The 25,319-nt window shown below is 37.7% G+C and overlaps 1 protein-coding gene across 4 annotated transcripts in view; it reads right to left on the reverse strand.

Moving 5' to 3' along the window:
• The window catches only part of LOC146332655 (E3 SUMO-protein ligase PIAS1-like), a 71,912-nt gene that overhangs the window by 19,477 nt on the left and 27,116 nt on the right, over positions 1–25,319 (reverse strand). For all 4 annotated transcript variants that reach the window (XR_014772451.1, XM_084744297.1, XM_084744376.1 and 1 more), the window contains exon 2: positions 18,893–19,388. Coding sequence is in view for 3 of the 4 variants with exons in the window: in XM_084744297.1 (XP_084600423.1) it covers positions 18,893–19,388 (496 nt within the window). In the remaining variant the exon portion in view is untranslated. The remainder of the gene's footprint in view (positions 1–18,892; positions 19,389–25,319) is intronic.

The raw sequence follows: 25,319 nt of genomic DNA on the forward strand, positions 1-25,319 counted from the left end.
ATTTGTCAAGGCACAGATGTTACAGACTTAAGAACCAAAAAACCTGATACACTGGCAAGCAGATCGGTCCTTTTTTCACTGACAACTTCCTCACCGTCTGCTCTCTGCTTTCTTAATACTTTTAACACAAATGCTCTGATTCATACTTGTCTTTACCTTTTCATGATCAGGGCCTGATTTAAATCATTAATCAAATCATTATATTGTATTTAATTTAATCAAAGTTCTTGTCTGACTGCTTATGTTAAGACAACATCTTAAAGAATAGTTAGACATTTTGGGAAATGTGCTTTTTACTCTCTTGCTGAGAGTTAGTTGAGAAAATCAATAATACACTCATATTTGACAGTTGAATATTAAGCTCCAGCCAGCAAGTGTTTAGCTTAGCTTAGGTTAAAGACTGGACACAGGGGGAAACAGCTGGCGTGGCCTCTGTCCAAAGGAAACAAAATCTTATGATACAGGCATGAGAGACACAAGAGTGACATCAATTTTATCATTTCACCTGCAGCAAGAAAGCAAACAAGGATATTTCCCCAAATGTCAAACTATTAATTTAACATTAATTTAATATCTAAAAAGTTTTTGTCGAAAAACATTACATTGTTTGATATAAGGTATCTTAAAAATATCATTATAGTATCTAAAGGTGTTTTGATGAGAATTTTTGGGGCTGATGATCAATCACATATCTCCAGAAGCAGTATCAGCCAATATCGATCACTGATCACAGTATTTATTGTGTAACATTATTGATTTATTTACCCATTCTTAACAACATTATATATTAAATATAAGTGTTTTAAAATGATCACAGATGTCCTCGGGGACCTGCTGTGTAGAATACTGTTGAGACTGCTACCAATTTTTAAACAATTTTAAAAAGAAATGTTTGGGATATTGTTATGGTTTCAGCACCTAATTATTAAAAATGCTGTAATAAAATAAGAAAAAAGTAATGATATGTGTAAAAAGGAAAATACAAACTTTCTCAGTTTAAAAAACCTTTATGGCCATTTCAGTATAGATCTGAGTTTACAGGGTGCACCTGAATGCAGCATTAAGTCCCCTTCCCTGTGTGTGTGTGTGTGAGCCAGACTGACACTGATGGCTGAGGACAGAAGCAACGCCCCGTCTGTGACACAAAAAAATAGATTAAATCACTGACAACGAATATCAGATGATAATACTTGATGGCTAATCAATCAGAGCATCCTTAACAGTATCTGTGCTGAAACAGTATCAATGTCGAAAACTATAAAACCACACACAAGAAAAAGCATTTGATGTTTTATGTCGGTGTGACGTAAAACATCAAACTTCTGAACTTCCTAATGAGTTTCAACAAATTAAATTAAAAACAAGAAAATCACTCCATTGACACATAAGTACACAGAAAACTGGTAACAGAAAAAATTACATTTAGAATAGGCCTGATTATAAGACGCACCTTACATATTATGGACCACATACAACAATATAAGGAAAAGGCAATAATACTTAGTTTAGACGCAGAAAAAGCGTTTGATTCAGTCAGTTGGCAATATCTTTATAGTGTCTTAAACAAATTTGGTTTCAACGAATTGATAATAAACAGCATTAAAGCCATTTACACCAACCCAACAGCAAGAATCAAGATTAATGGCAACCTATCCAAACCCATCATTTTAGAAAGAGGAGTGAGACAAGGCTGCGCCTGGTCTCCGCTCCTCTTTGCTCTATTTTTAGAACCTTTGGCCCAACATATTAGGCAGAATGACAAAATTGGTGGTATTGGAATAAATGGAGTGGAACACAAAATAGCGTGCTACGCGGATGATGTACTTTTATATTTAAAAAACCCTGAAATATCCTTACCAGAGGTGATAAACTTCTTAAAAAATATTGGCCCGCTATCGGGTTACAAATTAAATATAGACAAAACTGAAATTCTTACCTATAACTTATGTCCATCTGAAAAATTGAAGAACGCATACCCATTGAAATGGAGAACAGAATCTTTTAAATATCTGGGTGTAATTTTGCCCAAAGACTTATCAAGAATATTTGAGAAAAACTATGACCCCCTTTACTGTAAAATCAAAGAAGACCTTGCAAGATGGAATCTCATTCCTTTTCTAAGTTTAAATTCAAGAATTGAAACGATTAAAATTAATATCCTACCAAGATTTTTATATCTCTTCCAAACCCTTCCAATCACAATTACTCAGAATCATTTCACAGAATGGGACAAAATGATATCGAGATTCATATGGCAGGGAAGACGACCTCGAGTACAGTATAAAACCTTACAGCTCCCAAAAAAAGATGGAGGCTGGGGCTTGCCATTGTTGAAAAACTATTACATCTCAGCGCAAATTAGAGCATTACTGTGCTGGTGTAATCCCTCCTATGAGGCACAATGGAAGGACATTGAATGCACAATGATACCTGGTGTCCATATACAGGCTGTGTTAGCAGATAAAAACTTACAAAGACACATAGATAAAATGAAAAACCCATGGATGAAGGCGACTCTGAAGATATGGAAAGCAGTAATAAAGGAATATAAATTGCAGGAGGATATTAAAATCTTGAGTTGGTGTGCATACGATTCCGACTTTACACCAAATAAATTAGATGATAGATTCAGGTTTTGGATTAAAAAAGGTATAACATCTATATGTGGCATTATACAGAAAAATGAAATTATGTGTTTTCAAAAATTAAGAGATTCCTTCTCACTAGAAAAGCAAGATTTTTATAGATATCTCCAGTTAAGAAACTACTACAATCAAAAAATCAAAAGCAAAAATATCAGAGAAACCAGCAAGCCCCTTATACAACTATTTATAAGTGCATATAAATCAGACATTAAGAGAGGGATCATCTCCCAAGTATATAGGAGTCTCCTTAATGTTAATGCTCATTCAACAAAATACATAAAGAATAGATGGGAGAAAGAAGGAGATCTGACAGTAATGGACAAAGAATGGCAAGATATATGTCAATTCCAATGGAAAAGTACGAAATCACATATATGGAAAGAATTCTGCTGGAAAAATGTAATTCGTTTTTTTGTTACCCCCTCACTGAAGGCACACTATGATAATGGTAATGCACAGTGTTGGAGGAATTGTGGTTGTCAAGATGCAAATCATTATCATATATTTTGGGGATGTCAAAACATACAGAATTACTGGAAAGAAATACATAAGGCTATACAAACCATCTTCAATACCTGTATACCTTCAGATTTCAAGACCTTGTACTTGGGATATGTTCCCCCGGACATGAAAGGTATGGATAGATATTTAATGGGTGTGCTGCTGGCAGCAGGGAAAAAAGCCCTGACCAAAAGATGGATGTTGCATTCTGGACCTACCATAAATAACTGGATAGATGTAACAACAGAAATTTACAAGATGGAAAGGGTTACTTTCTCTGTTAACCTAAAGATGGACGTTTTCTTACGACATTGGGGAAAATGGGTGCATTATGTCAAACCTTTGAGACCAGATTTTATTGAGATAACAGCTTGAAGGAACTTTAACAACTCTCATTATTTTGTCATTTATAGTATTTTTATGAGGTGTCAAAATATGTAATTGCAACCTGTAACGATGTAAAGCCAAACTGTTACACTTTCATTTATTTATTTTCCTTTTATTTGTATATTTTAATTTACTGTTTCCTCTCTGGATGTATATAGTTATGTTTCTATGTTCATACATCGAAAATGCAAGGGAATAGGTTTATGAGTTTAAGTCAAACTAAACAAACTAAAGTGTATATTTTGATACATAATGTTCTGTTATAGCTTTTTTGGTTTGCTATCCTGGACTAAGAAAAGGTACCACATATACATGACGTGTACAAACATGTATTATATAAACAAATACCTCTTTTCCCTTGGTACTTACATACCTAATGGCATGAATGTACTTAAAGATGTAATGATGTATTTCAAAAATAAAAAGAAAATGGAAAAAAAAAAAAGAATAGGCCTGATTAGTTCAACTAATTAAAATTATTGTGTTTTAACAAAATGATTTTCCGCTAAATTTACCAAACTAACATTTAGTGACCAAAGGTCAGGAGAATAAAAACTTGTTCTTGTATTTTCCCCATCAGTTTTTTTTTTAAGTTTGGCACAAAGCAAAAATATTTCTGCTTTCCACTTGATTATTTTGTATTTAAACTGTTATCATTTAATGTTTTCTGCCTAATCTGAGTCATAAGCTTTGCAGAGCAGAGAGATTGAGAAAAGCTAAGTAAATACAGATTCATATTTTTTTTTAAATCAGGTGTTACACAGTATTCATCATGATATTAATGCAGGGTTTTTATGTTACAAAAAAAAACAGCCTTGACCTGATAGAAGCTGTGCTCTTATAAAATATCAAATGTGAAAATACAAACCGGGTCAAACACGAGTCTGACAGGCAGTTTTCTAAATTTGAGTTTATCACTTGTAGCTGAGTCAGAACTGCACTATTTGAGGAATTAAGTCATTATAAAGAATGAAGTTGACTCCATCACAGAGTGTAATTTCAATAAATGATGTCTCTATTTAACTTCACTGAAAGAGGACACAAAATTTATGCCGCTATGAGCAGAACTGTAATTACTGTTATTAAGCACATTTCTGCCACTGCATGTAATCTTATTTCTGCTTAGTGGCGCTTATTAGGATATGAACATTAATAAATCAAAGGGACATTAATTTTTGAGACTCGTGCCTAATTACAATAAACAAATAAGAGCATCTATCAGAGCAAATCTGCAGCCATGCATCATGAGGTATCAAGAGTTTGTTCTGACTAAACATCGCAGCTGATAAGACCTTCACTCTCTGGTTTAACGTGCAGTCGTCAGACGAGAGGACAACAAGGTTCAGGTGACTTCTTGTAAAAGTATAAAGTGAATATTTAAGAGGGCAAAAACTTTTCCCTCCCGTTCCTCTGCAGCTTGTGCTTGACATCAAGCTTTAAAATCAATGACTGTTTTGAAACCACGATTTGACTGACAGGAATTATGTGTAAACGTGTTCTCATGGACCTAAGAGTGCATGATGGGAAACAGCCCTGGTCTGATGATTGTACGGCATGAAAATCTTCAGATTCTCAGTCCTTCATGGTATACGGTTTGAGACCTCTGCTGTACCAGCTGCTATACCGCATTTGACTTTGTTTTATAATGTAAAATGTATGTGCTGGAAAGACAGATGGTGGGAAGAGTGACAGATGGGAAAATGACCTCCAATTGGTAGCTATTTACAGTGAAGAGCAAATAAACCAAGACGAACCCAAAACATACAGTCAGATGCCATGTTATATTAAGTATGGTATAGAAAACTATACTGAGAGCTATTTCTAACATTTTCTCCATCTCAGTTAGAGGAAATAATCATCAGGTTTATAATTAATAAAAACAATCACTAGTTGCAGCCCTAGTTTGTAGTGCTGCTGAACTGCAAAGGGTTATACTGAGAAGAATTTGAAATATGTACGTTACCCTTGGGGCCACGCCGAAGAGTTAAAAGTTTCGAAGCTTTGTTCAAAACACATTTGGATTCTAAACCAACATTCAAATGCTGTGCAGCTTTTTTCAGATGTCTATTCCTTCTGTTTAAACCCTTTTTTCTGCACAGTTGCAGATAAATATTAGGCTACACTAAGATTACCTGCACAGGATTGTTTCTGACTCGTGTGATCCAAATATTTCAAATAACAGAGCGCTGTAAAGTCCAAAAGTTAAAGTCAAAATTTATTGAAAGAAGATGGATGTAATCATTTCCAATTTTTTTATATTCTGCTTCAATCCATATTTGTTGGTGTTTAGCCTTTCAAAAACAATATTTTCACTGCAGTCAAAAATGTATTTGTTTGCTCTCCCATTTGCCACACAAAAGGAGGCAGGCACCTCTATTCCTGGAGCAGCCTGGTAGCAAAAAAGCAGCTGAAATTACATTTATTTTGACAAAACTGACAGGCTATATTCATTAAAGAATGCTGACTTAATAAAAATAGACTAATTTAATCCGATGAATCACTATATTCAAACAGATTTTTTTTTGTCTGTCTTGACAAATGATGATGACAGATGTTTTTCATTTGAAAACCTCAGTAGAAGCTCTGAATGTTAAAAAAAAACAAAACAGACATTTGGTGCAACCCTACTATCCTCACTGATGTAAATGTGATGAACATAGAAACACCTGTCAATATGACACAATACAACTTAAACAGCATCACAAACTAGCAGCTAAGGTTTATCACAAAGTTGAATAAACACCTCTCTAAAGCTTTTCTTTTTTCTTTACAAAGATGGAACATCATAACCTGAATGAAGAACATCATAACCTGCAAGAAGGTGTGATTTATCGCAGGTCTGTTGCAGATGTTTTAGCTAAACTAACTGGGACAAAGTGGAAAATGAGGCACATCTGCACACCTTTAATATTTCACACACTTAAGAAAAGGCCTGACCACTAACTTCACCTGTCTCAGTGAGCACAAGAGACAACATGGGAACAAATATGTAAAAATAAAATAATGACACTCATGATAAATGAAGGCAATCAAAGACTACTGTTGCTGGTCACATTTCTTGTCATTTATTCTAACGGACATTCTCAGTACATAGTAAAAAAAAAAAACAACCCTGTGAGATTTAACAGAGACTTTGTACCCTGCACATTTAAGTTTGAACTAGATTTATGTTCCAGTTTGGTCACATCTGGTCTCAAAGCACTTGTTACATTACAGTGAAATATTTCTACATTTTGTCCTCCAGCTAAGCTGAAATCCAGCTGCACAAACTGTATTTTAGTATTTCACAGTGGAAACTATCAATAAGCCTGCTTGTGGCGACCAATGCATACTAGTACGAAGAGGAGGAATATTCTAACAATGCTGATTTCGACCCTGCAGTCAGTAAAAACCTAGAAAATTCTTGGTTCTGGGTCTAGTTTCTCTAGTTTGAAGAGAAGATGTGTGAGCTAAGCTGCGGAGAATGTGCTCGGCTCTATAGCCCGTCTTGAGCACAACAAAGCCCAGCTGGAGTTTATTAACTTGTTAGTGGCTTTGCTACTTTTTCTCTGTTTGGTACACCGCAGGCACACAGGCACGCACACGCGCGCACACACACAAACACAACATAGAGCAACATTCACAGGCAGAACAAAGACAAAAAGAAATCCATTCAGCGTCACTCAAATTCAAAACTACAATGCTAGAAGGATCCACAACAAAAGGTCAAATCTGGATGTTACACCCACACTCACACACTCAGTGACAATTGAAAAACTTTCCAGAAGAGTTACTTCCTCTCTCCCTAACAGCCACGATTATCCTTTATTATCAGCGTAAGGGTGTTGCACGGTTATATATTGACAGGGCTCATTAAGGCATTCCAGTGTGCTTACAGGACTGTGAAGGCTGGCATTACATTTTCTCCGTCTGGCAGCTGGCCCTGCTACCCCCATCAACGTATATACAAGAACGGGCGTTTCACAACGTCTTTAGAGCTTGGCTTCATGCAATATACACCATGCCTAAGTCAGTTTATCACGAAACAAAATAAGAGCAACAGTGGAAAGAACTTGTGCTTGTGATCAGCTTAAAGAGCAACGATTGTTAGGAGTTACAATCAGGGTTTGGGTTTGTCTAATCAGGCAACTTGCGGGGATTATGATGCACCAACTTAAGAGGAAAATAATGCTGGTTTTATAGCTCTGAGAGAGGGAAGCCATTTTGTGCAGCGTGTTTATAGTTTGGAGCGGCCCGGGCTCCTTTGTTGATGTTCATTTGTTGTGAGAAGGCTGAGTTATTTACAGTGAGATAAAGAATTTTGCTCAGGATCGTGCAGAGGAGGACGAGCGAGTAAATCTCGGGTTGTGTTTTGGTGTTGGGTGAAGAGGTGATTTATGGGTTTCTGTTCTATAGATGTTTGGGAAAATTCCTACCGTGACGTGTAGTGTATAGCTGATAATGAGTGTGATATATTATCTTTACTGATTCCGTGAGGAGACATATATTTGCTTGCCAATCCAAGGGCAAAACAAGATGAACAGAACAACTGATTTGTACAGATTAGGTGTTCCTGCTCAAGGACGCTCGTGCAATGTGGATAACTGCTGTCATGACGATGTCATTCTGTCATCTCGCTGGTGTTAGTTTTTCGACTTTGTGACTTGCAATAAAATCAAATGATGAAAACAAAGGTGCATATTCATCAGTGCTGGCCTGTTGTTTACTGTTGCTAAGTTACTCCTCAGCGGGGAACAAATGACACTGTTGATTAGATCTATTTATTGAAATTACAATAAAATCTCACATAATGGCCGGATCTCAAACGCTGCTTACACTCAGTGATTCATTGCTCAAGGTTAATAAAATCTTTCGTGGGAAGTGAAAAAGTTGCTGCTTTTGAGCCACTGCAAGTGTCTCAATGTGAAACAGCAGCACCAGTAAATTAATACAGTGCTGAGGAACAGATCAGGAAACAGAGAGGGTTCTTAGTAAAATATAATCAAGTTAATTAAAAACAAATGCCTGACTCCAGTGGAAGCCTGTCTGCTTCTCTTCACCATTTTCCTTGCTGGTTTGAATTATTGATAACATTATAATAGATTTATAAAATACAAAACATCATACTTTGTGTAGCAGGGTTCTCCAAGTTAAATTTAGGACTTTTTAAGACCTTTTTAATACCACGTGGAGTGAAATTCATTGCTAACGTCACCACAATACTGGCAAAAGTATTAAGGACGTAATTGAAAATCAGTATCGAATACTAAAATATTTTATTTCAATATTTGCATGTGATTTCTTTAGTGCTGCTAGCAGAAGCTGCGGGTTTTACATGCTACCACTGGTGAAGACCTTTGCTGTGCACAGATCTATGTTATAAGCACCTGCTGCTGGTGCGCTGTAGCACATGCGATGTGTTTTGCGTTCTTCATATGGGAGTCCAAAGCTTTAAGCTCCATTATCACAAAGATGTATGTCACAAAAACAGCATTAGGACTCGCTGTCTTTGCCTGGAATAGTCTTAACCCACTCATATTTTTTTCGATTCTGCGGCCAAGAGTTAAAATGATAGTTTCCCATTCTGACGTGGCGAGCTTGATAGTAGCAAGGCGAAAGACGTTTTGTTTTCTTTCCTGACACCTGACTGATTCGCTCATGCACGCTCCATGGTCAAGAGCATAAAGCTAGGGACATACGATAAACATCAAGGCTGATAACTTAGTGGCAAATTATTGGCATATATCAGCCGATTACTATCAGATATACTAATATCTAACTTGACAGATTTTCATGCACTTGACTAGAAAAACTAAATGGACGTGCTTAGTCAGAACTGTTGCTTGTTATTGTTGTCACGGTGATGTCGCTTAGATTTGTTTCAGTCAGATCTGTGGAATATTCAATCATCTTTCTTTCATCTCACTAACATCCGAGCCTTTCTTGCCCTAAAGTGTGGATAAACTACAGGTTATATGAATTATTTTTACAATACAAAAATGTGAAATTACTGGTTATCTCATTAATATCAGGCATGAGAAGCAGGTAATTATTGCTCATTGTATCGGCTGAGCAGGACACTGAAGTAAGCAGCACCTGTACAGTCGTAACATCCATGTCAGGTTAAATTAAATTAAGTTTAAGTTAAAATTAACCTTTGTAAATGAAATTCAATATTTTTAAGGTATCTTCTGATAATACTTTAATACTTTTAAGACCCTGCGGGGACCCTGTCTTGGACAGAATATAGTCCTGGACTTATTTCCATCTTAGTCCCTGGTGTTTATCCAGACCAGCAACCTTTATCGAGTCAGAGACGGGCAGTCAAAGTCTGACATTAAGAAATATTAGAAAAGATGGACTAAAAAACACTAGAAAAAGCTGAGGTACCTGAAAAGCCTTGGCCACAATATGAGATTTTAAGGCACTCGCCTACACAGTTTACTCTTACAATGTGTTCAACATGACAGTTACTTAGGAGAGAGGAAGAGGACGTGCTGAACTGTCTTGGTAAGAGTCAAAGTCCACGTAGATTTAGACGGTATCATAAGCTGCTTGTTCATTAATACTATGACATAGGGGCTTTGTGGACTTAATGTGCTGTGTGTTGTTGTGGTTGCCTGAATGTACAATACAGCGATGCAGAATTAATTTTTAGCCTAAATGTTTTGTGGACTTTGGTCTTGCACATGGGGCTAGAAAAATGTGCTGAAATACCTCTGCATGTGTGTTTGTATCAGAGCTCAGTATGATTAGCAATTTATTGTCTTATATCAAAAACTTGATTATATAACTTTCCCATATTTTATGTAAATGTGTCCTTACGTGAATCTAAACACTTACTGCATCTGTCTCCCTCACTGAATATTACCACAAACCAAACCCTCACAGAAACAGCTGGCAAGACCCAACCTGCATGTTAAAAAAAAGTAGCTTACAGCTGGAAAAACACAGGGACAAATAAACTTCTCTTTGTTTATGCATCATGTCATGTTACTGCTGGGTATACATAAAAATGATGAAGGACCACTTCTAAATACAGTTCATGCAACAAGGATAAGTTCAGTTTTTGGAGTTGCTAAAAACACTGAATATCAAATTAATTCATAATCAATTCATTCAATCATTTTGTGGCAGCTCAAGAGGCACTTGAGCTGTCTAATGTCCAACTATAATCAACATGATATATGCAACATCACTAGTTATGCAAATAACACCATTAATTTGGCTAATGACTGTGATAATTAGAAATATTTTACAGGAAACATCTAGTATTTTACATTTGCATAAGATGTAGGTGGTGTTAATGTGAACTTTATATCAAAGATTTGAGCAACAGAATCTTTCAAGAAAGTTTTACTTCTTATGAATGAGGGACTCAACAACTACGAGTGGATTACTTGGTGGACAGAAAATCAATCTGCAGCTATTTTAATAGCTGATCAATCGTTTCAGTCTTATTTCAAATAAAAGAGTCGAATATCCTGATTCCTGACTCTAACAATATGAGTATTCAGTGCTTTCCTTTGCCATATTTAGTAAATAGAATATTCTTGATTTTAGACTATTAGCTGGATAAATCAAACAATGTGAAAGCAAAATAATCATCAGATTACAGAGATAGTTCAGAATTTCTGAAGTGGGGATTTATGAGGTTTAAGTGTATTCATTATTTAGAATATTTTCACCACTTTACTTTGCTGTTAGACCACCTTTTCTAACAGGAAGCTGCTGTTATATCAACCAAATATCTCTCTCGATAGCAACTAGACTCCTTTGGCAAAAAAAACTCATTTTACCTTACAGAACACAGGAGCTGATGGTCTACTGCTGACTCGAATGGTTATCTTGTTTGTGCTATTGTGTGACTTTGAACAACACAATAACAAAAACAAACTAACTGATCAAGGCAGCTGTAGACCAACGGCTCCCGTGTTCTGCAAGGTAAAATGTTTTGCCAAAGGAGTCCGGCTGGTTTGCAGAGAGCGATATTTGGCAGATATAATGGCAGTTTCCTGTCAGAAAAGGCTGTCTAACGACAAGCTAAAGCTGTGACATTGTTCTAAATATAGAGTACACTTTAACAGATATTGATTTTTTTAGCTGGCTAAAATCCTTTTATTAATAGCTTCATACATTGGTTTTCCTCTCTGCTTCTCCAAACTGAGAGCGTGCCGACCGACCTACTGTCTGTAAAGAACTGACTATTCATAAGTACAGCCACACTCCAGAAAAGCCAAACTATCCCTTAAATAAGTTATGAAGTTCACAGTGTAACTGACAGGCAGATGGCACCATGCTGACATGATTCATGCCCTGGCACCAAAAGCAAACTGTATTGTAGAGCTGAAGATAGATTTTATTTTTTTCTCTCCCTTGGCCTTTAAAAATATACTGAAGGCAGATATGACTGTGACCTACTGGCCTCAATAGGCAGTAAAGAAAAATCGCAACAATGAAACCCAGACGTTTTCAAAAAGATTCAATACACAAATAAAATCATGGACTGACTCATCTTTGGGGGAAATGATGTTCCAAACACTTGATTAGACTGACATTTTTTACCACATGATTTTCTTCCATTGTACGAATATCACAGCAATCTTCCCATGTAACAAGCCATTATGCACGAAACGCTCATCAAACGCAAAATGGGCTTGCATCCTTTTCCCGAAGATATGGTGATTAAATCATGTATAATGCATGTGCACCACAATGATATCCATAATGAGTACAGAGGCATAGTTCTCTGTGGCGGACGGATAATGATGGAGATGAGACTGGAGTTCAACCAGTTAGGTCGCCATGGTAATGAAGCAGTAGCTGGTGCAGCCCAGACTGTTGACCAGTTTAGACTGGCAGGGCTAAACTGTGGGCTGACTAACCTTTATCCCACAAACTGATAAGACTCAGCAGAGAGCGCAAGGCTGCACGGGAGGGAGGAAAGGAGGGAGGGGGAGATAATGACAGAGAGGGAGGGAGGGGAGGGAGGATGGTGTGAGAGAGATAATGACTACGTTTACATGCACACATGAAACCAGGTAACTGCGAGAAATCAGGTTAAGACAGGAAGTCTGAAACACGTTCACATGCATTGCAATTCCCCGGTTACTGCAAACCTGAACATAAATGCAGCTGGACAGAAACATTACTTTTCTCATATTTGTGAGCCAAGGCTGTCATATTTTAAGTGTATGATGGTGATATATGCTGCGGCTGCTTGAAGAGTTTGGAGCATTTGGACTGATGTCGCAGCGAGAAGACTGGCTCTGTCAGTTTTCTTCTTACTGAGCATATGTGCAATGATGTGCGAGGCTTTCTTGAATCAAGCAACCTCATATTATTCTGTTAAGAGTACATTCCCATACAGTTTTGACTGTGAAGTGTTGGGAACTGCAAAAGAAAACAAATACGTATACAGTTTTTTTTTATAAGAGAGTCTGGAAATCTGCAGACAAAACTACTTATCAAGAACCAACAAACCCACTGCTCATTAAATTAAATGCTCTACAATTTACTGACTTGGTCTTAGTCTTAAAATAGTACAGATTGCGTATAAATAAATTACTGCCTGAAAGCATCCAAAAGCTGTTTCAAAAGAAGCCAACATTAGAGGAATATGCATGAAGGAACAAAAGTTCTGAACTAATGTTGAAGTTGTGAATTTGAGGAACAGTTTCAGGTAGGAACTGAAAATGTGCTGCACACTTTGTAAAAATAACCCTTAAAAATAACTTAAAGGAACAGTTCAACCAAAAATTAAAAATGCAAAAGCAATGTCTCATTCCAGAAATCATGACCCAGTTACTGAAGATAATCCACAGACTCCGTAGTGAAGAAGTAGGAACTATTTTCTTTCTACCGAACTACACTAGCCAACTGTATAACCACACAAAAGAAGAATGCAATGGCTTGGGCGGTATCCATTTTTTCATAATGTGATACCTTGTTTGCGTGCAGAAACATCTCAACTCATCTGTACTTCACTTTATTGTAGTACTCTCTTAACATAGGTGGAGCTAATCGTCATTGCAACGCTATTCTTACAGCTGTGACACAACAACACTCAAACACAGAAGCTCTGCTTTGGTCCTGAGAAGCTGCAGCTTTTATTCATTATTCATATTTTATTCACTGACAAACTCAAAACCTACACCACACATTTACTGCCAGACCTGACGACTTCACAAGATATACTCTATGGTCAGTAATCAGTCTGCCACTCGTCCTCTTTCACACTCGCTAAAGTTACACACTCTCTACAATACGCTAATTGTAGCAGCGTTTGCTAGCTTACCTTTATCATTGGGGCTAAATCCAAGTAGTCCTACACAGGGACAGAGTCAGTATTTAGTCCTGTAACATTATTTTATTAAGCTTACAGACTGACCCCTGGTTGCGGGCATCACACATTACAATGCAGCATCTCCCTATCAGTTTAAAAGAAAGAGGAGCATCTGTATTTATGACAGTATTAAAGCTCATACCGTCAGGATTTCTAAATCACCCGGTATGCAGTAATACCTTAACAATGCCCAAGCCTATTGTCCATATACTCGTGGACTGGGTTATTTCCAAAACTCAGCACATCACACCAAAACAATCTAGACGAATAAATAGGACAAGAGACAGGAGGAAAAATCTGGATTTTATTAGAAAATTGTATCTGATGCTACTGTTTAACATCATAAAGATTTTGGTGCAATAACCTTTAGCATCAGTCTACACTATATTTCAATCTATAAAAAGTCTTAAAGCTGCCAATATGCTTCAACATTTCCTTTTTTTCATGTCTCCTTTTCCTTCACGCCAAATTATTTGTGTTATTACTTACAGACCAACACAAATTTCAATTTCAAATGTTTGTGAATATTCTAAAGACCCTGCCATTCAGCTGTGGAAAGAGACTCACTCAGAATTATGTATTTCAATCTTAGATGCAAGGACGTACCACACAAGTAATAACGTTTCCTTTCACTGCAGTGTCTGAAGTCTGTCATGCACATGCGCTCTTATAAAAACCCTGTGAGAGTCCTGGTTTAGCACAGACACAGGCGACAAATCAGCTTTCTCCAGCCGTCCAAAAAAATTTTTTTTTTGTAAAACTGAAGAGCAAGAAAGCTAGTGGGGGAAGGGAGTCAGGAAAAAAATGAGAGTGAGGGAGAGAGAAATAGGAGGCAAGGAGGCACCAACAATGGGGGAGAAGTAGAAGGAGAGAGGGACTGAGCAGAAGATCAGAGAAGTAAACAAGCAGAGAAAGGAGAATATGTGAAAGAGTGTGATTGGGGAGTGAGAAGACTACGGCTGTCTTAAAACAAGAGAGAAAAAATCTCCCAGTCTGCCCCTGAGTGGGGAATTACAATTAATCAAGTGGTTTCATTACTGCCCTCCATTATTATGAGGATAAAGAGGGTCATCACCTCCAAGCTGCAGCTGAGTTTCATTTCTGAAGCAAATTCAATTTTTCAGCTTTGTGAAACAATGTGCACCATCTTCCTCTGGGTTTTTCCTCCTCTCACTCATCCTTTCATTCTCTCTGCTTCTGTGAGAACAATACGATCAACATGCATTATTTATTGGAAAGTACGTTTGTGTTTTCAAAGTACTGTATGTGCAGACGTGTGTGAGTGTGCATGTATCGGTGTGTGTGTGTGTGTGTGAGAGAGAGAGAGAGAGAGAGAGAGAATGATGTGAATGTGCGATTCAGATTCAAATGAGGGGAGGGTGTGTTCTGCGGGCACAGGTGTATGCCTGTGTGATTTCATCACTTTGCATGCAAATTTTAGCCGAGGATGGCCACGGAGACAGAGTGAGGCTGGAAGACTGAGAGGGGAGAGAGAGGGGAGGCAGGGAAGGATGGAACAGGTGCAGGAAATGGATAGAGTGAGAAAGGGAGAGGGAAGAGGAGAAAGATGGTGTGATGACAGAGCTGCAGGCGCTGTGTTTGTACATGCATCTGCAGGCAAATTAATCACGAGATGGTCTCTTACTCCATTAAAATGCTAATGTAGGAAAATCTAGACATTTCCATACACTTGCAATATATCCCAGAGCCCAAAGAGTGTTATTATGCTAAATGCAGGCTGGGTGTTGGATGCACACCTAATATAACAAAAAAGTCTGACCAAGATAAAACCAAGATTAAAAGTCTTATAAGAAGTGAATTAAAGGGCAGAATGGATATGAGACATTGTGTTTAAATGCTGGGTTTTCATGAAATTAGATGAGAGAAGATTCTGTATTTTATGACTTATTAAAAAAACCCAATCAGCTTCTTTTAGTTTAAGTTTAAGGGGACGGTTCTGATTATTTGAAATGGGTTTATATGAGGTACTTATCCAGTTAGTCAGTGTATTATCCACAATAGATTAAATCAAGACACCACCAGTTTGGATAAACAGAGAGGACGACCGGTACGGAAGCTAAGCAATGTGCTGCTGTAGACAGGGTCAGCAGCAAAATGAGTTTTAGCCACTTAAAAAAAATCAATATCAGTTTAAGTACACATTATATTTAGAATATTTTGGCCACTTTACCTTACCGCCAGACAGCCTTTTCCAACAGAAAACAGCTGTTCTATAAGCCAAATTGGCGAAATCAATAATTTTACCTCTCAGAACACAGGAGTTTCTGATCCACTGCTGCCTCGATCTGTATCCAACTGTCTGTGGAAAGCTGTGCACCAATCAGGATTTTGCAATATCTGAATCAAAATTTGATGACAGTTGGTGGGTTGTTTATTTATCGTGCCATTGTCAATAAAATCTGATCAAACCGCTCTAATTCAGTCCTGATGGAGCAAATGAGCGAAATTTAATAAATAATACCTAAGAATGGTTAAAGGTGAAGAGAAAGACAAAGATTAGAAACCTATCTGACAGTACAATTAACTGTTTTACCTTCCTAGTTCAAAATACACATAGTTGTCATCAGTTTTTGTGTATAGAATTCACCGTTAGCATAAAAATGTTTTGGTGTATAAACCTTTTTTGTTTATAGAATCAGGTGCTGTGCAAAACGAGAGACACATAATTAATTGTAAAATGAAGATCTTCTCTTATTTTGGACTCACTACGGCTACAGTATGTGTCGTGATGTTCAGATTTGACGTGCTGTGCAGAGCCAGTGCAGAACTGTTTTTTCAGCAGTGCTGCAGAGTGACGGCTCAGCTACAGCGCTCATAAATGCCTCTGCACTCATTGCTCACTTAATATAGTAGCCTATCCGAGGAGACACGTGACTTTGTGTAGATAATTGCAGTACTGTCAACATAACGTTGTTGATGGTCTACATGCAGTGATTCATTTATATTCAGCAGCTCCACACTGATGTAAAATTGGTCTCACAGCGAGAAATATATATTGGTACAATGAAAATATAATGAAATTCATCATGTGGCAGCACTGTGCAGCACATCCCATACACATTCCAGCATAGCAGTCCATATGTAACAATATACATATCAAAGTAAGAGCCATGATTCACATGCAATGCATATGAAAGTCATCATGTGGTTGAATGTTAGTCAACATTACCTTCAGATGCACAAAAATCTATATAATTTATCTTTATATGTGACTAAATGCAAGCTCTCTTAGGTCTTTGATGAAGTACAAGAGAATCTCAGAAAGAAAATTATTCTGTATTTATTCCAATTTTTGGATGAGGGGTGGATAAGAGGCACCCAATTAATATTTTCGCTTACACCTCTTAGGAACCAACTGTGGCCTGTCTGCTCTGAAAAAACTCGTGGGAAATCTGAAAATGATATTTTTGCAGTAACATTTCTGTGCCCTGTCAACACATTAGCAGGCAGCACATCACCAGCACTGGCAGGAAGCCTCTCCACAACAGAGGGAAACACAAATGTCAATGTTTTCTGTGTCTGCTGCCATGATTATTATGGGAATAATATACTGATATAAATATCCACAACCTTGCAGAATATTTTTTTGGCATTTTCACTGGCTGTCATTGTCTAACAGAGAAAATACAAACGGGAAATGTGGAGAGAGAGAGAGAGAAGGATGATGTGCACTAAAGTTCTCTGGTCAGTTGCAGTTACTGTATGCGGTTTGTGTCTTAACCACTAGGCCAACAGGATGCTCCATAACCTTTCAATTATGGCATATTTTTACATTTCTGGACACAGAAATGGTATATTAAGCAGTGTGAATTCTGGTTTTGCAACGTTACAAAAAACAAATGCCATATGCTTCCCTTTTTGATGCCAAACTGTAAATAAAAAAATAGTGTTACTGTGCTGAAAAAGGATAACCAGGTTTGACTCAATGAATTATTACCCAGCATGAATTTCTAGCTACCAGGTAATCTGACAGACACCCCAGTCTCAAATTTGACAGTCCATTCAAATTTTAAACTAATTCATTCTACCTTGCAGTGTGATGATACAGTATACAGTGACAATACAGTGCATGCATACTGATTAAATTCAGGGTTCGTACACATTTTTTATTTGTCCAAACTTTCCATAGTCAAATTTCTAGACTTCTCTGTAGATTCTTTTCAGTCCATATTAGACAACTGAGTAAAAAGAGCTGAATGTTATTATGTAAGTGAACAGTTTTAAATCCAACAAAGTTTGCTTCGATCCATTTGGATCCTTAGCCAGCCAGGCTTTATATTTAGGATTGTTGAGTCAGTCCTCTGGAAAACAATGATGACTGCAGCCACAACGGTTTGGTTTCCTTACAAAGAAAGGGTCTGTTTACTTTTCTGATAATTACATCCCTGCATAACTAATACATGTTCAGGCAAGCTTAATATTTGGTTATCCGTGATGGCATGTATATTCGCAATTCAAAGATATTGTTGCATTTTCATTCAAAGTAATATGCTGGTGATATCCGGATCTGCTACAGTTATAAGTGGGGAAGTAACAACCTACTGAATATTGCGATATTGCACTAAAAAAAATTCTCTCAAAACCATAGCTGAGTGTGATTACATACCATGATCTTACATGGTTAATCACAGTCTTTTATATTTATACTTTATAAAAGGGCTGCTACTGACTGCTGCATTTTTTGTGTTCTGCAATTGCAAACAAAAATGACAATTCATGCTAGTTTTTGCACATAATTGGGTCATGGCTGACTACTTTTATTTCATTTATTGAACAGGAAGTCAGACACACTTTAAGTTAAAAGGAAAAGCAAATTTTATATGAATAAACAATGCCATATATAACAGATTTATTCTTTATTAATATAAATAATATATTAATATTTATTACTTATTATTTTTGTTTTTAATATGTGATAAATATATTATATCAGGGACTTCTTATCATGGTAATATCATACTATTACATTGGATCAACTCTCACACTGTACACACACACACACACCTCCCCTTACCTAGACTGGTTGGCTTGATGAGCTCGTCCAGCATGTCGTAGAATGGCAGCCTCTGGAGCTTGACATCTGGGTGGACCGGGTGCAGCGTGGCTGAGGTGGACAGGTGGTGTGTCAGCCCGGTCAGCTCGTGTTTCCCGGGGCCGAGCAGCGAAAGGGGCAGTAAGGCAGCGGGCGACGGGGCTCCACCGTGACCGGCATGACCCTCATACGCCAGCTGTGTCAGGCCAGCAGGCAGTGCGGCACCCCCTCCTCCCACCATTCCAGCTGTGGCCGGGTGGTGTGGTCCAGGCATGGCCAGCTCTGAGTGGGACACCATTTTGGCAGGGAAGCGTCGTCGGTAGAGCTCTTTGATCTTCATGTGCACAGCGGGGCTGCAGCCGGCCTTCAGCAGATGCAGCGCCTTGGTCAGCAGCTCGTGCTTGCGTCCGTGCTTGTTGCGCCCAGCGTAGCCCAGCAGCACCTGCAGCTCCGACACCCGCAGGCTCATCACCATTTGCTGCGATAGATTAGGAGATGAGGGAGACAGTGAGAATTAACTTTTTAGATGCAATGGCAATACTAATTTCTCATGACTGTACTGAAGTACCAACCTGCAATCAACAGTTATTTAAGCAAATAATTAACAGCAGATTTCATTTATGACTTAAGTACTTTTTTTATACAAGTATTGTATTGCAGTTTAAAATTCTGACAGCTCTAGTGTCTTGGGGTCAAATAAGCCTCATAATTTTATGAACCACTCTGCAGTGTTTTGTGTCCGATTAGCCTTGGATCTGTTACTCAAACTGTCCCATATTTTTGGGTTCAGGACCCCAGGAAAAGGCACATCCACGGGTTTCTCATGGGGAACCTTAAATTAACATAAACATAAACTGGACTTCTTGGATCGGACTCAAATACTGGAACCTGCAGGGACTTGGAGTTGCAGCCCAGTGCTCCCGCTGAGCTACAAAGATTTAAAAGGAACCCAGCAGAGCTACAAGGGAAAGTTGGGAAAGGCTCAAGTTTATGCAAATGTCCTCTGACGCAATGTGAGCGACATTCAGACCACATCACGCTCAGTTTGATTCCCACAGAAACAGAAGCACAGAGATCAATGCAACTAGCATAAAAAAACAGAAAACAACAGAAACAAACTCTGCAACAGGAAATGAACAACTTCCTTGTGCACAGAGTGCCTACATCATGCCCCTCCCAGTGTGACCCATGGGACCTAAATTTGGAAAAAATATGAATACTGATACTTTTACAGTTTTACGTCAAACTGCGACTAAAGAGACTTGAAAAAGTATCTGTTAAATTGACAAAAATGATATGTGTGATTTGTGGCACAATTCAAACCAGGTCAAAAAATAATTTGTCTCTCGCCATTGACTATCGTTCATATTTTCTCTCATGTTAGGTCCCATGGTGGTCCACCAGAAGGCGCGTGACTTAGGCACTCTACGGTGGCTACATCAGAAATCAACTGTCAGTCAGACCAGAATATGTAAGTTACATGCTCAATGCAACACGCAAGCCACCTTGCGTAAAATGCTACGTTACTCTCAGTTCACCTTGGGACACTTAGGGATTCCCTGGGGTCATGCTGGGGGAAGTTACTGTGGAAGAAGACATTTGGTTGCTGTAATTCTGCCACTGTCAACCTGACCGGGTGCGCAAATAAATGGACGGATTAAGTTTGAAATGTGTAACTGGACAATTTGCATCAACATGATGCCATGTCCTTTGCCTGCAATTTGCCTCACAGGTGTTTAAAAAAATACACACACAAACACACACACTGGTGAGTCTTTCCCCTGATAGAAAAGCATTTCATTGCTCTACAGTGCTGGCTCAACTTGAGGCTGAGGCAGAACCTCCCAGGGGGTGGTGGGATTGAGTAGCTGCAGCAGGAGCTTGGGAGAAAGTGTTGCCTGCAATGACTTCAGATTTGGCTTCAAGTTGGCCCAAACTACAGTAAGCACTAGCAGCTTTCTATCTATCTAGAACAAGTGTCAAAATGCATATGTGGTCTAACTTCAGGTAAAACCTAGCAATGAAAACCAAAGTGAGTTATACTTGCGGTGACTGCACTTCCTGCAGCTGTTTAAATATAAATGCCATAATCACTCATCATATGAAGCTGCTGCAACAAATGCTGAAATTGCATTACTCAGCTCAGGAGATCACAAACAGATTCAAACAGAGAAACAGAAGAGCACACAGTTACTGCATGTGCAATAAATAAAAATATAAAATGCTCTAGATGAATGAGGACACTGAGCAGATCACAGATGTGAATATAAGTGTTTGAATCTGAAGCAGGACAGTGCCTGAGTTTTAATGTGCTCAAAACCTCACCACAAAAAAACACCAGTTTAAAAAAAACACCCAGCTGGCCTTGAGGCAAAAACCTGAGATCAGGAAAAGTATTTTCAGAGTTTTTTTTTTCTTCTCAAATTTCACCAGAATTTAAGCATCATTCAGGGTAAAGCCAAAGGAAGTTTAACTTCCTTGCATCAAAAAAAAGATGAGGTAACAATGATGGAGAGCTGAGCAAACAAAAGACTAATACACAAGCTCTTTATCTTAAGGTGGAGGTGGATGACAAACAGTTTAAATGAAACCTCAGCTCATTAACTAGCATCCATCACAAACATCCATTAACAATGTCTATATGGCAAATTACAGCTATGAGACAGACTTTAAAGAAAGTAAATCTTAACAGCATTAAGGACGCATTCTGTGAACGATGGAAATGACTCTGTCCTTATTGTAATATACACACACAAACACACACACACCTAGTGGGTAGACTTGCAAGAATGTCTTGGACAAACCTCCTCCCTTCATCTTCTTTAATGACAGAGCAGGGATAAAAAAAAAAAAACAGCCTCACACAAACACAACCGCTGTTTAAATGACAAAGCACACAGAGCTGTTAGTGCCCATCGTGCGTTTCCTAATCAATTATATACACATAGTTATTACTGTTATATACAGAGTATGCGTGCTGTAGTGTCCATAAACCTTTAGGCCTTCAAGATTTTATTTTTGTTCCTTATAATGAGGCACATTCCTCTTGGGTAACACTGAGGTTTTGCATTCAATTGACATTTAAAATGACATATATGACTGCTGTGGGCCATGCTTTGTGACCTAACCGCAGCAGCGACATTTTAGTCTCGAAAAACAAAAACACTAAAATGCACCGATGCCACTTTTTCATTGCAGGAACTGATTTAATAATCTTATATTTAACACTCATCCCAGACAGTCTAACTTGTTTCTTTTAGCAACAGCTCTTTACTTTTATTATTGTTCATCCTTAAGTTAATGTATAATGATACGAAAATGCATATCAACCTCAGGACGCCTCATTTCGGAAAGAAATAGCCCTTACCTCACTCATTTGGTTTTCTTTTACTTTCTTGAAGCACTCTGCCATGATCCCTTTTACACATAAATGCAACCATGCCAGCCATGAAACTACTTACTTGCAAAGAGGACAGAACTGAAACCTATTCTGCTGCTGTCCTACTTTGCTACAACTATAATCTAAAATGCAACAAATAACCAAAACTTCTCACATTACCAGAACTACTTTCAATTTCAACATCAGTGCCCTAGGTGTGACTCAACCCTCTCGCTCTGGCCCAACCACAGAACTGTACTGTCATTAAAACTGACGTATTAATGGTATTTTTTAAAGGAACTGAAACGCCTGAAGTGTTGCAGTTTACTGTAAAAACCTGTTTGGCTTTTGCATGTTAAGCTTCTGATGCTTGCAAGTGCAGCAAACCAATATGTGCTTCAAACAACAGCACAAAACTTTAAATATAACATTTTCAGAGACATTTTCTGGTAAAATGTTGGGTAATAATTCACTAAATAGTGAAATTAGAGATCCATAAATAGGTTCTGGATGATGGGAGAGACGAACAAGCATGCTCAGATAAAAAGAAAACAGAATCTTTTCTTTATCTAGTGAGAAACTCTTACTGACACTTGATCAGCCAAATGTCTTAAGCTTCAGAAAACAACAAAGGCATATTTCAGACAGAAGATGCCGTTCTGTGGTGATCAAAGATAAGAAAAAAATGTGACAGTCTTGGTAGTCTTTTATCCCGTTTCCACTGCAGGAACTTAACAAAATGTAATGTAGGGCTGTCAACAAAGATTCTAAATTCAATTATATAATCGAATTGTACAATAAAAGTCTAAACCAAACACTCGAAATTGACAATTAATAGGCCTATTAGATTCGGCTGCCTGCCTTGCAAGTTCTCACCTGAGCCAAGAGAGGTCTCTGGTCTTTAAATGAAGTTTTACAGTATAGGGCATTGTTTTACATTTAATTTGTAGGTATTTAAATCTTCTCTTTTTAAATACATTTATGCTGAAATAAATATGTCTACGCAAGTAGTTCTATCTCTTCTATTGGTTTGTTCTCTTTATATGATGAACATGCAGAAACAGATATTCGAACGGTTTGATCATATGTGAGTTTTTTAGGTGGAATATGTCATTATTGACCAATTTTGACAGACCTACTGTAATGTAACGTACATTTTCAGATTCTGCATTTGTGTTTGATGTTTTTTGGGGCCGAGTTCCTGTTGTGGTTGTCAAAAATATTGAACTATTGCTACTTTTGCGTAACTGTGTGTTTAAAATGACACTATCACTGTTAATACATATTTATAATGTGATACTAGTGAAAGTAGCAACGCTGTAAAGAAAAAAGTGCTCAAGACCTCAGCTCAGTTCGGTCTTTATTATCCTGTCTGAAATTTGGCTTTCAACACTGCTAAACTGGACTGCACTGCATGTAGGTTTTTAATTAAAAAAAAAGACAAAAAAAGATCCAATTGATCCTTTTGCTATGGTATTGAAAGATGTATTGTAAATATTGTGGTTTTATACTAAACTTGTTTCTATAGTTTGGTATTGTACCAAAATTTACTACTATAACTAAATCTTGGCTCTGCTGAGGAAGTAACAGGCCTACTGAGGGCAAATTTCAGGTACTGGTGGCAATTCTGTCCATCATGATTGGACAAGCAGATGTGACATCACATCACAATAAGGACAACAATGAGGCGCCTTAATAGAGCGTGTATCTCATGTACTGAGGCCGTGAGTCCTCTGCAGCGGCTGTGGGTTCCTTTCTAGCATGTGGCCCTTTGCTGCATGTCGTCCCCCACTCTCTCTCCCCCTTCTCTGTTATATCTTTAGCTGTCCATAGAAGCCCTGCAGCAAAAAAGGGGACAATAAAAATATCTGCACAGATTCTTCCACAGCTGTCAACATACTTCACTTGCTGACCAAAAAACAGTCTCTTAATTATTGTGTTTCCTTATTTTCTTTTTATATAATTCCTGAATCGTTTTTTTTCCCTAAATATAAATAACTAGTGCTTAACCCGTTAGCACAATGCTAACACACAATAAGAATCCCCATTAACACACTAATGGAAATTTGCATTGTGATTGCAGAAATATTTTGTTAACAAACAGATCCATTTTATTGAACATGCACAACATGAAATTGCATGTGTGCTTAAACTTTCATATATATATATATAGGGCTGTTTCATATGCTCCTTGAACCAATAGCTTCAGACTTCACATTTTAACTCAATCTGCTACTAACACTCCACAGTGAAGAGCTACAGCAACCTCAAAGTGTCAAAACTCCATCTCAAAATTCACAGTTTCATAATTAGATTTCATATGTGAGGGAATGTTTGCAGGTTTTCAGGGGCTCTATTAAGTCTGGCCTAACAGCTTATATATTATTTTCTATATTCAATACTTAAGAATCAGAATACATGTCAAATCGGTACCCAAGTATCGTGACAGTATTGAATCAGGAGGTGAGTGTATCATCCCAGCCTTACCAAATAACACAATGAAATGATGAGTTTGGTCCAACTGTAGCCCTTTTTAAACAAACATAAACTTTTGTAAAATACATTGGAAGCACAAAAAATAACTGTGCACCAAACTCTCAGAAAGCATGGCTGCAACTATTGACCATGTTCTTATTTTCAAGATCAATCTATTAATTGTTTGATCTATAATAGGGGCTGAACAATTTTGAAAAGAAAAAATCTTACTGTGACTGTTTTGACTGATATTGCATTTGTGATATTCGACTGAATGATGAATTTTTAACTCAATATAATGATTACGGCATAACTTTTGCAGGGACCTCTAGCAAAGATGTTTTATTAAGTCTGTAGATGATAATGTGTAGACCTGGACATCAAATATGTTCTGTCTTGTGTTTTAAAAATTGGAGTTGGCCATATTGTGATTTTGATAAAAGATTTTGAGTAACTGTTCAGCCCGAGTAGCAAAACCTCACAAGGAGGGTTACAAGTATTGATTATGTTCAATAATGATTATTTTCTTGATGGAGCTATTTATCATTTTGTCTA

This window comes from Lutjanus erythropterus, chromosome 1 (assembly GCF_056507025.1).
Source record: "Lutjanus erythropterus isolate fLutEry1 chromosome 1, fLutEry1.hap2, whole genome shotgun sequence".
NCBI classification, from domain to species: Eukaryota; Metazoa; Chordata; class Actinopteri; order Lutjaniformes; family Lutjanidae; genus Lutjanus; species Lutjanus erythropterus.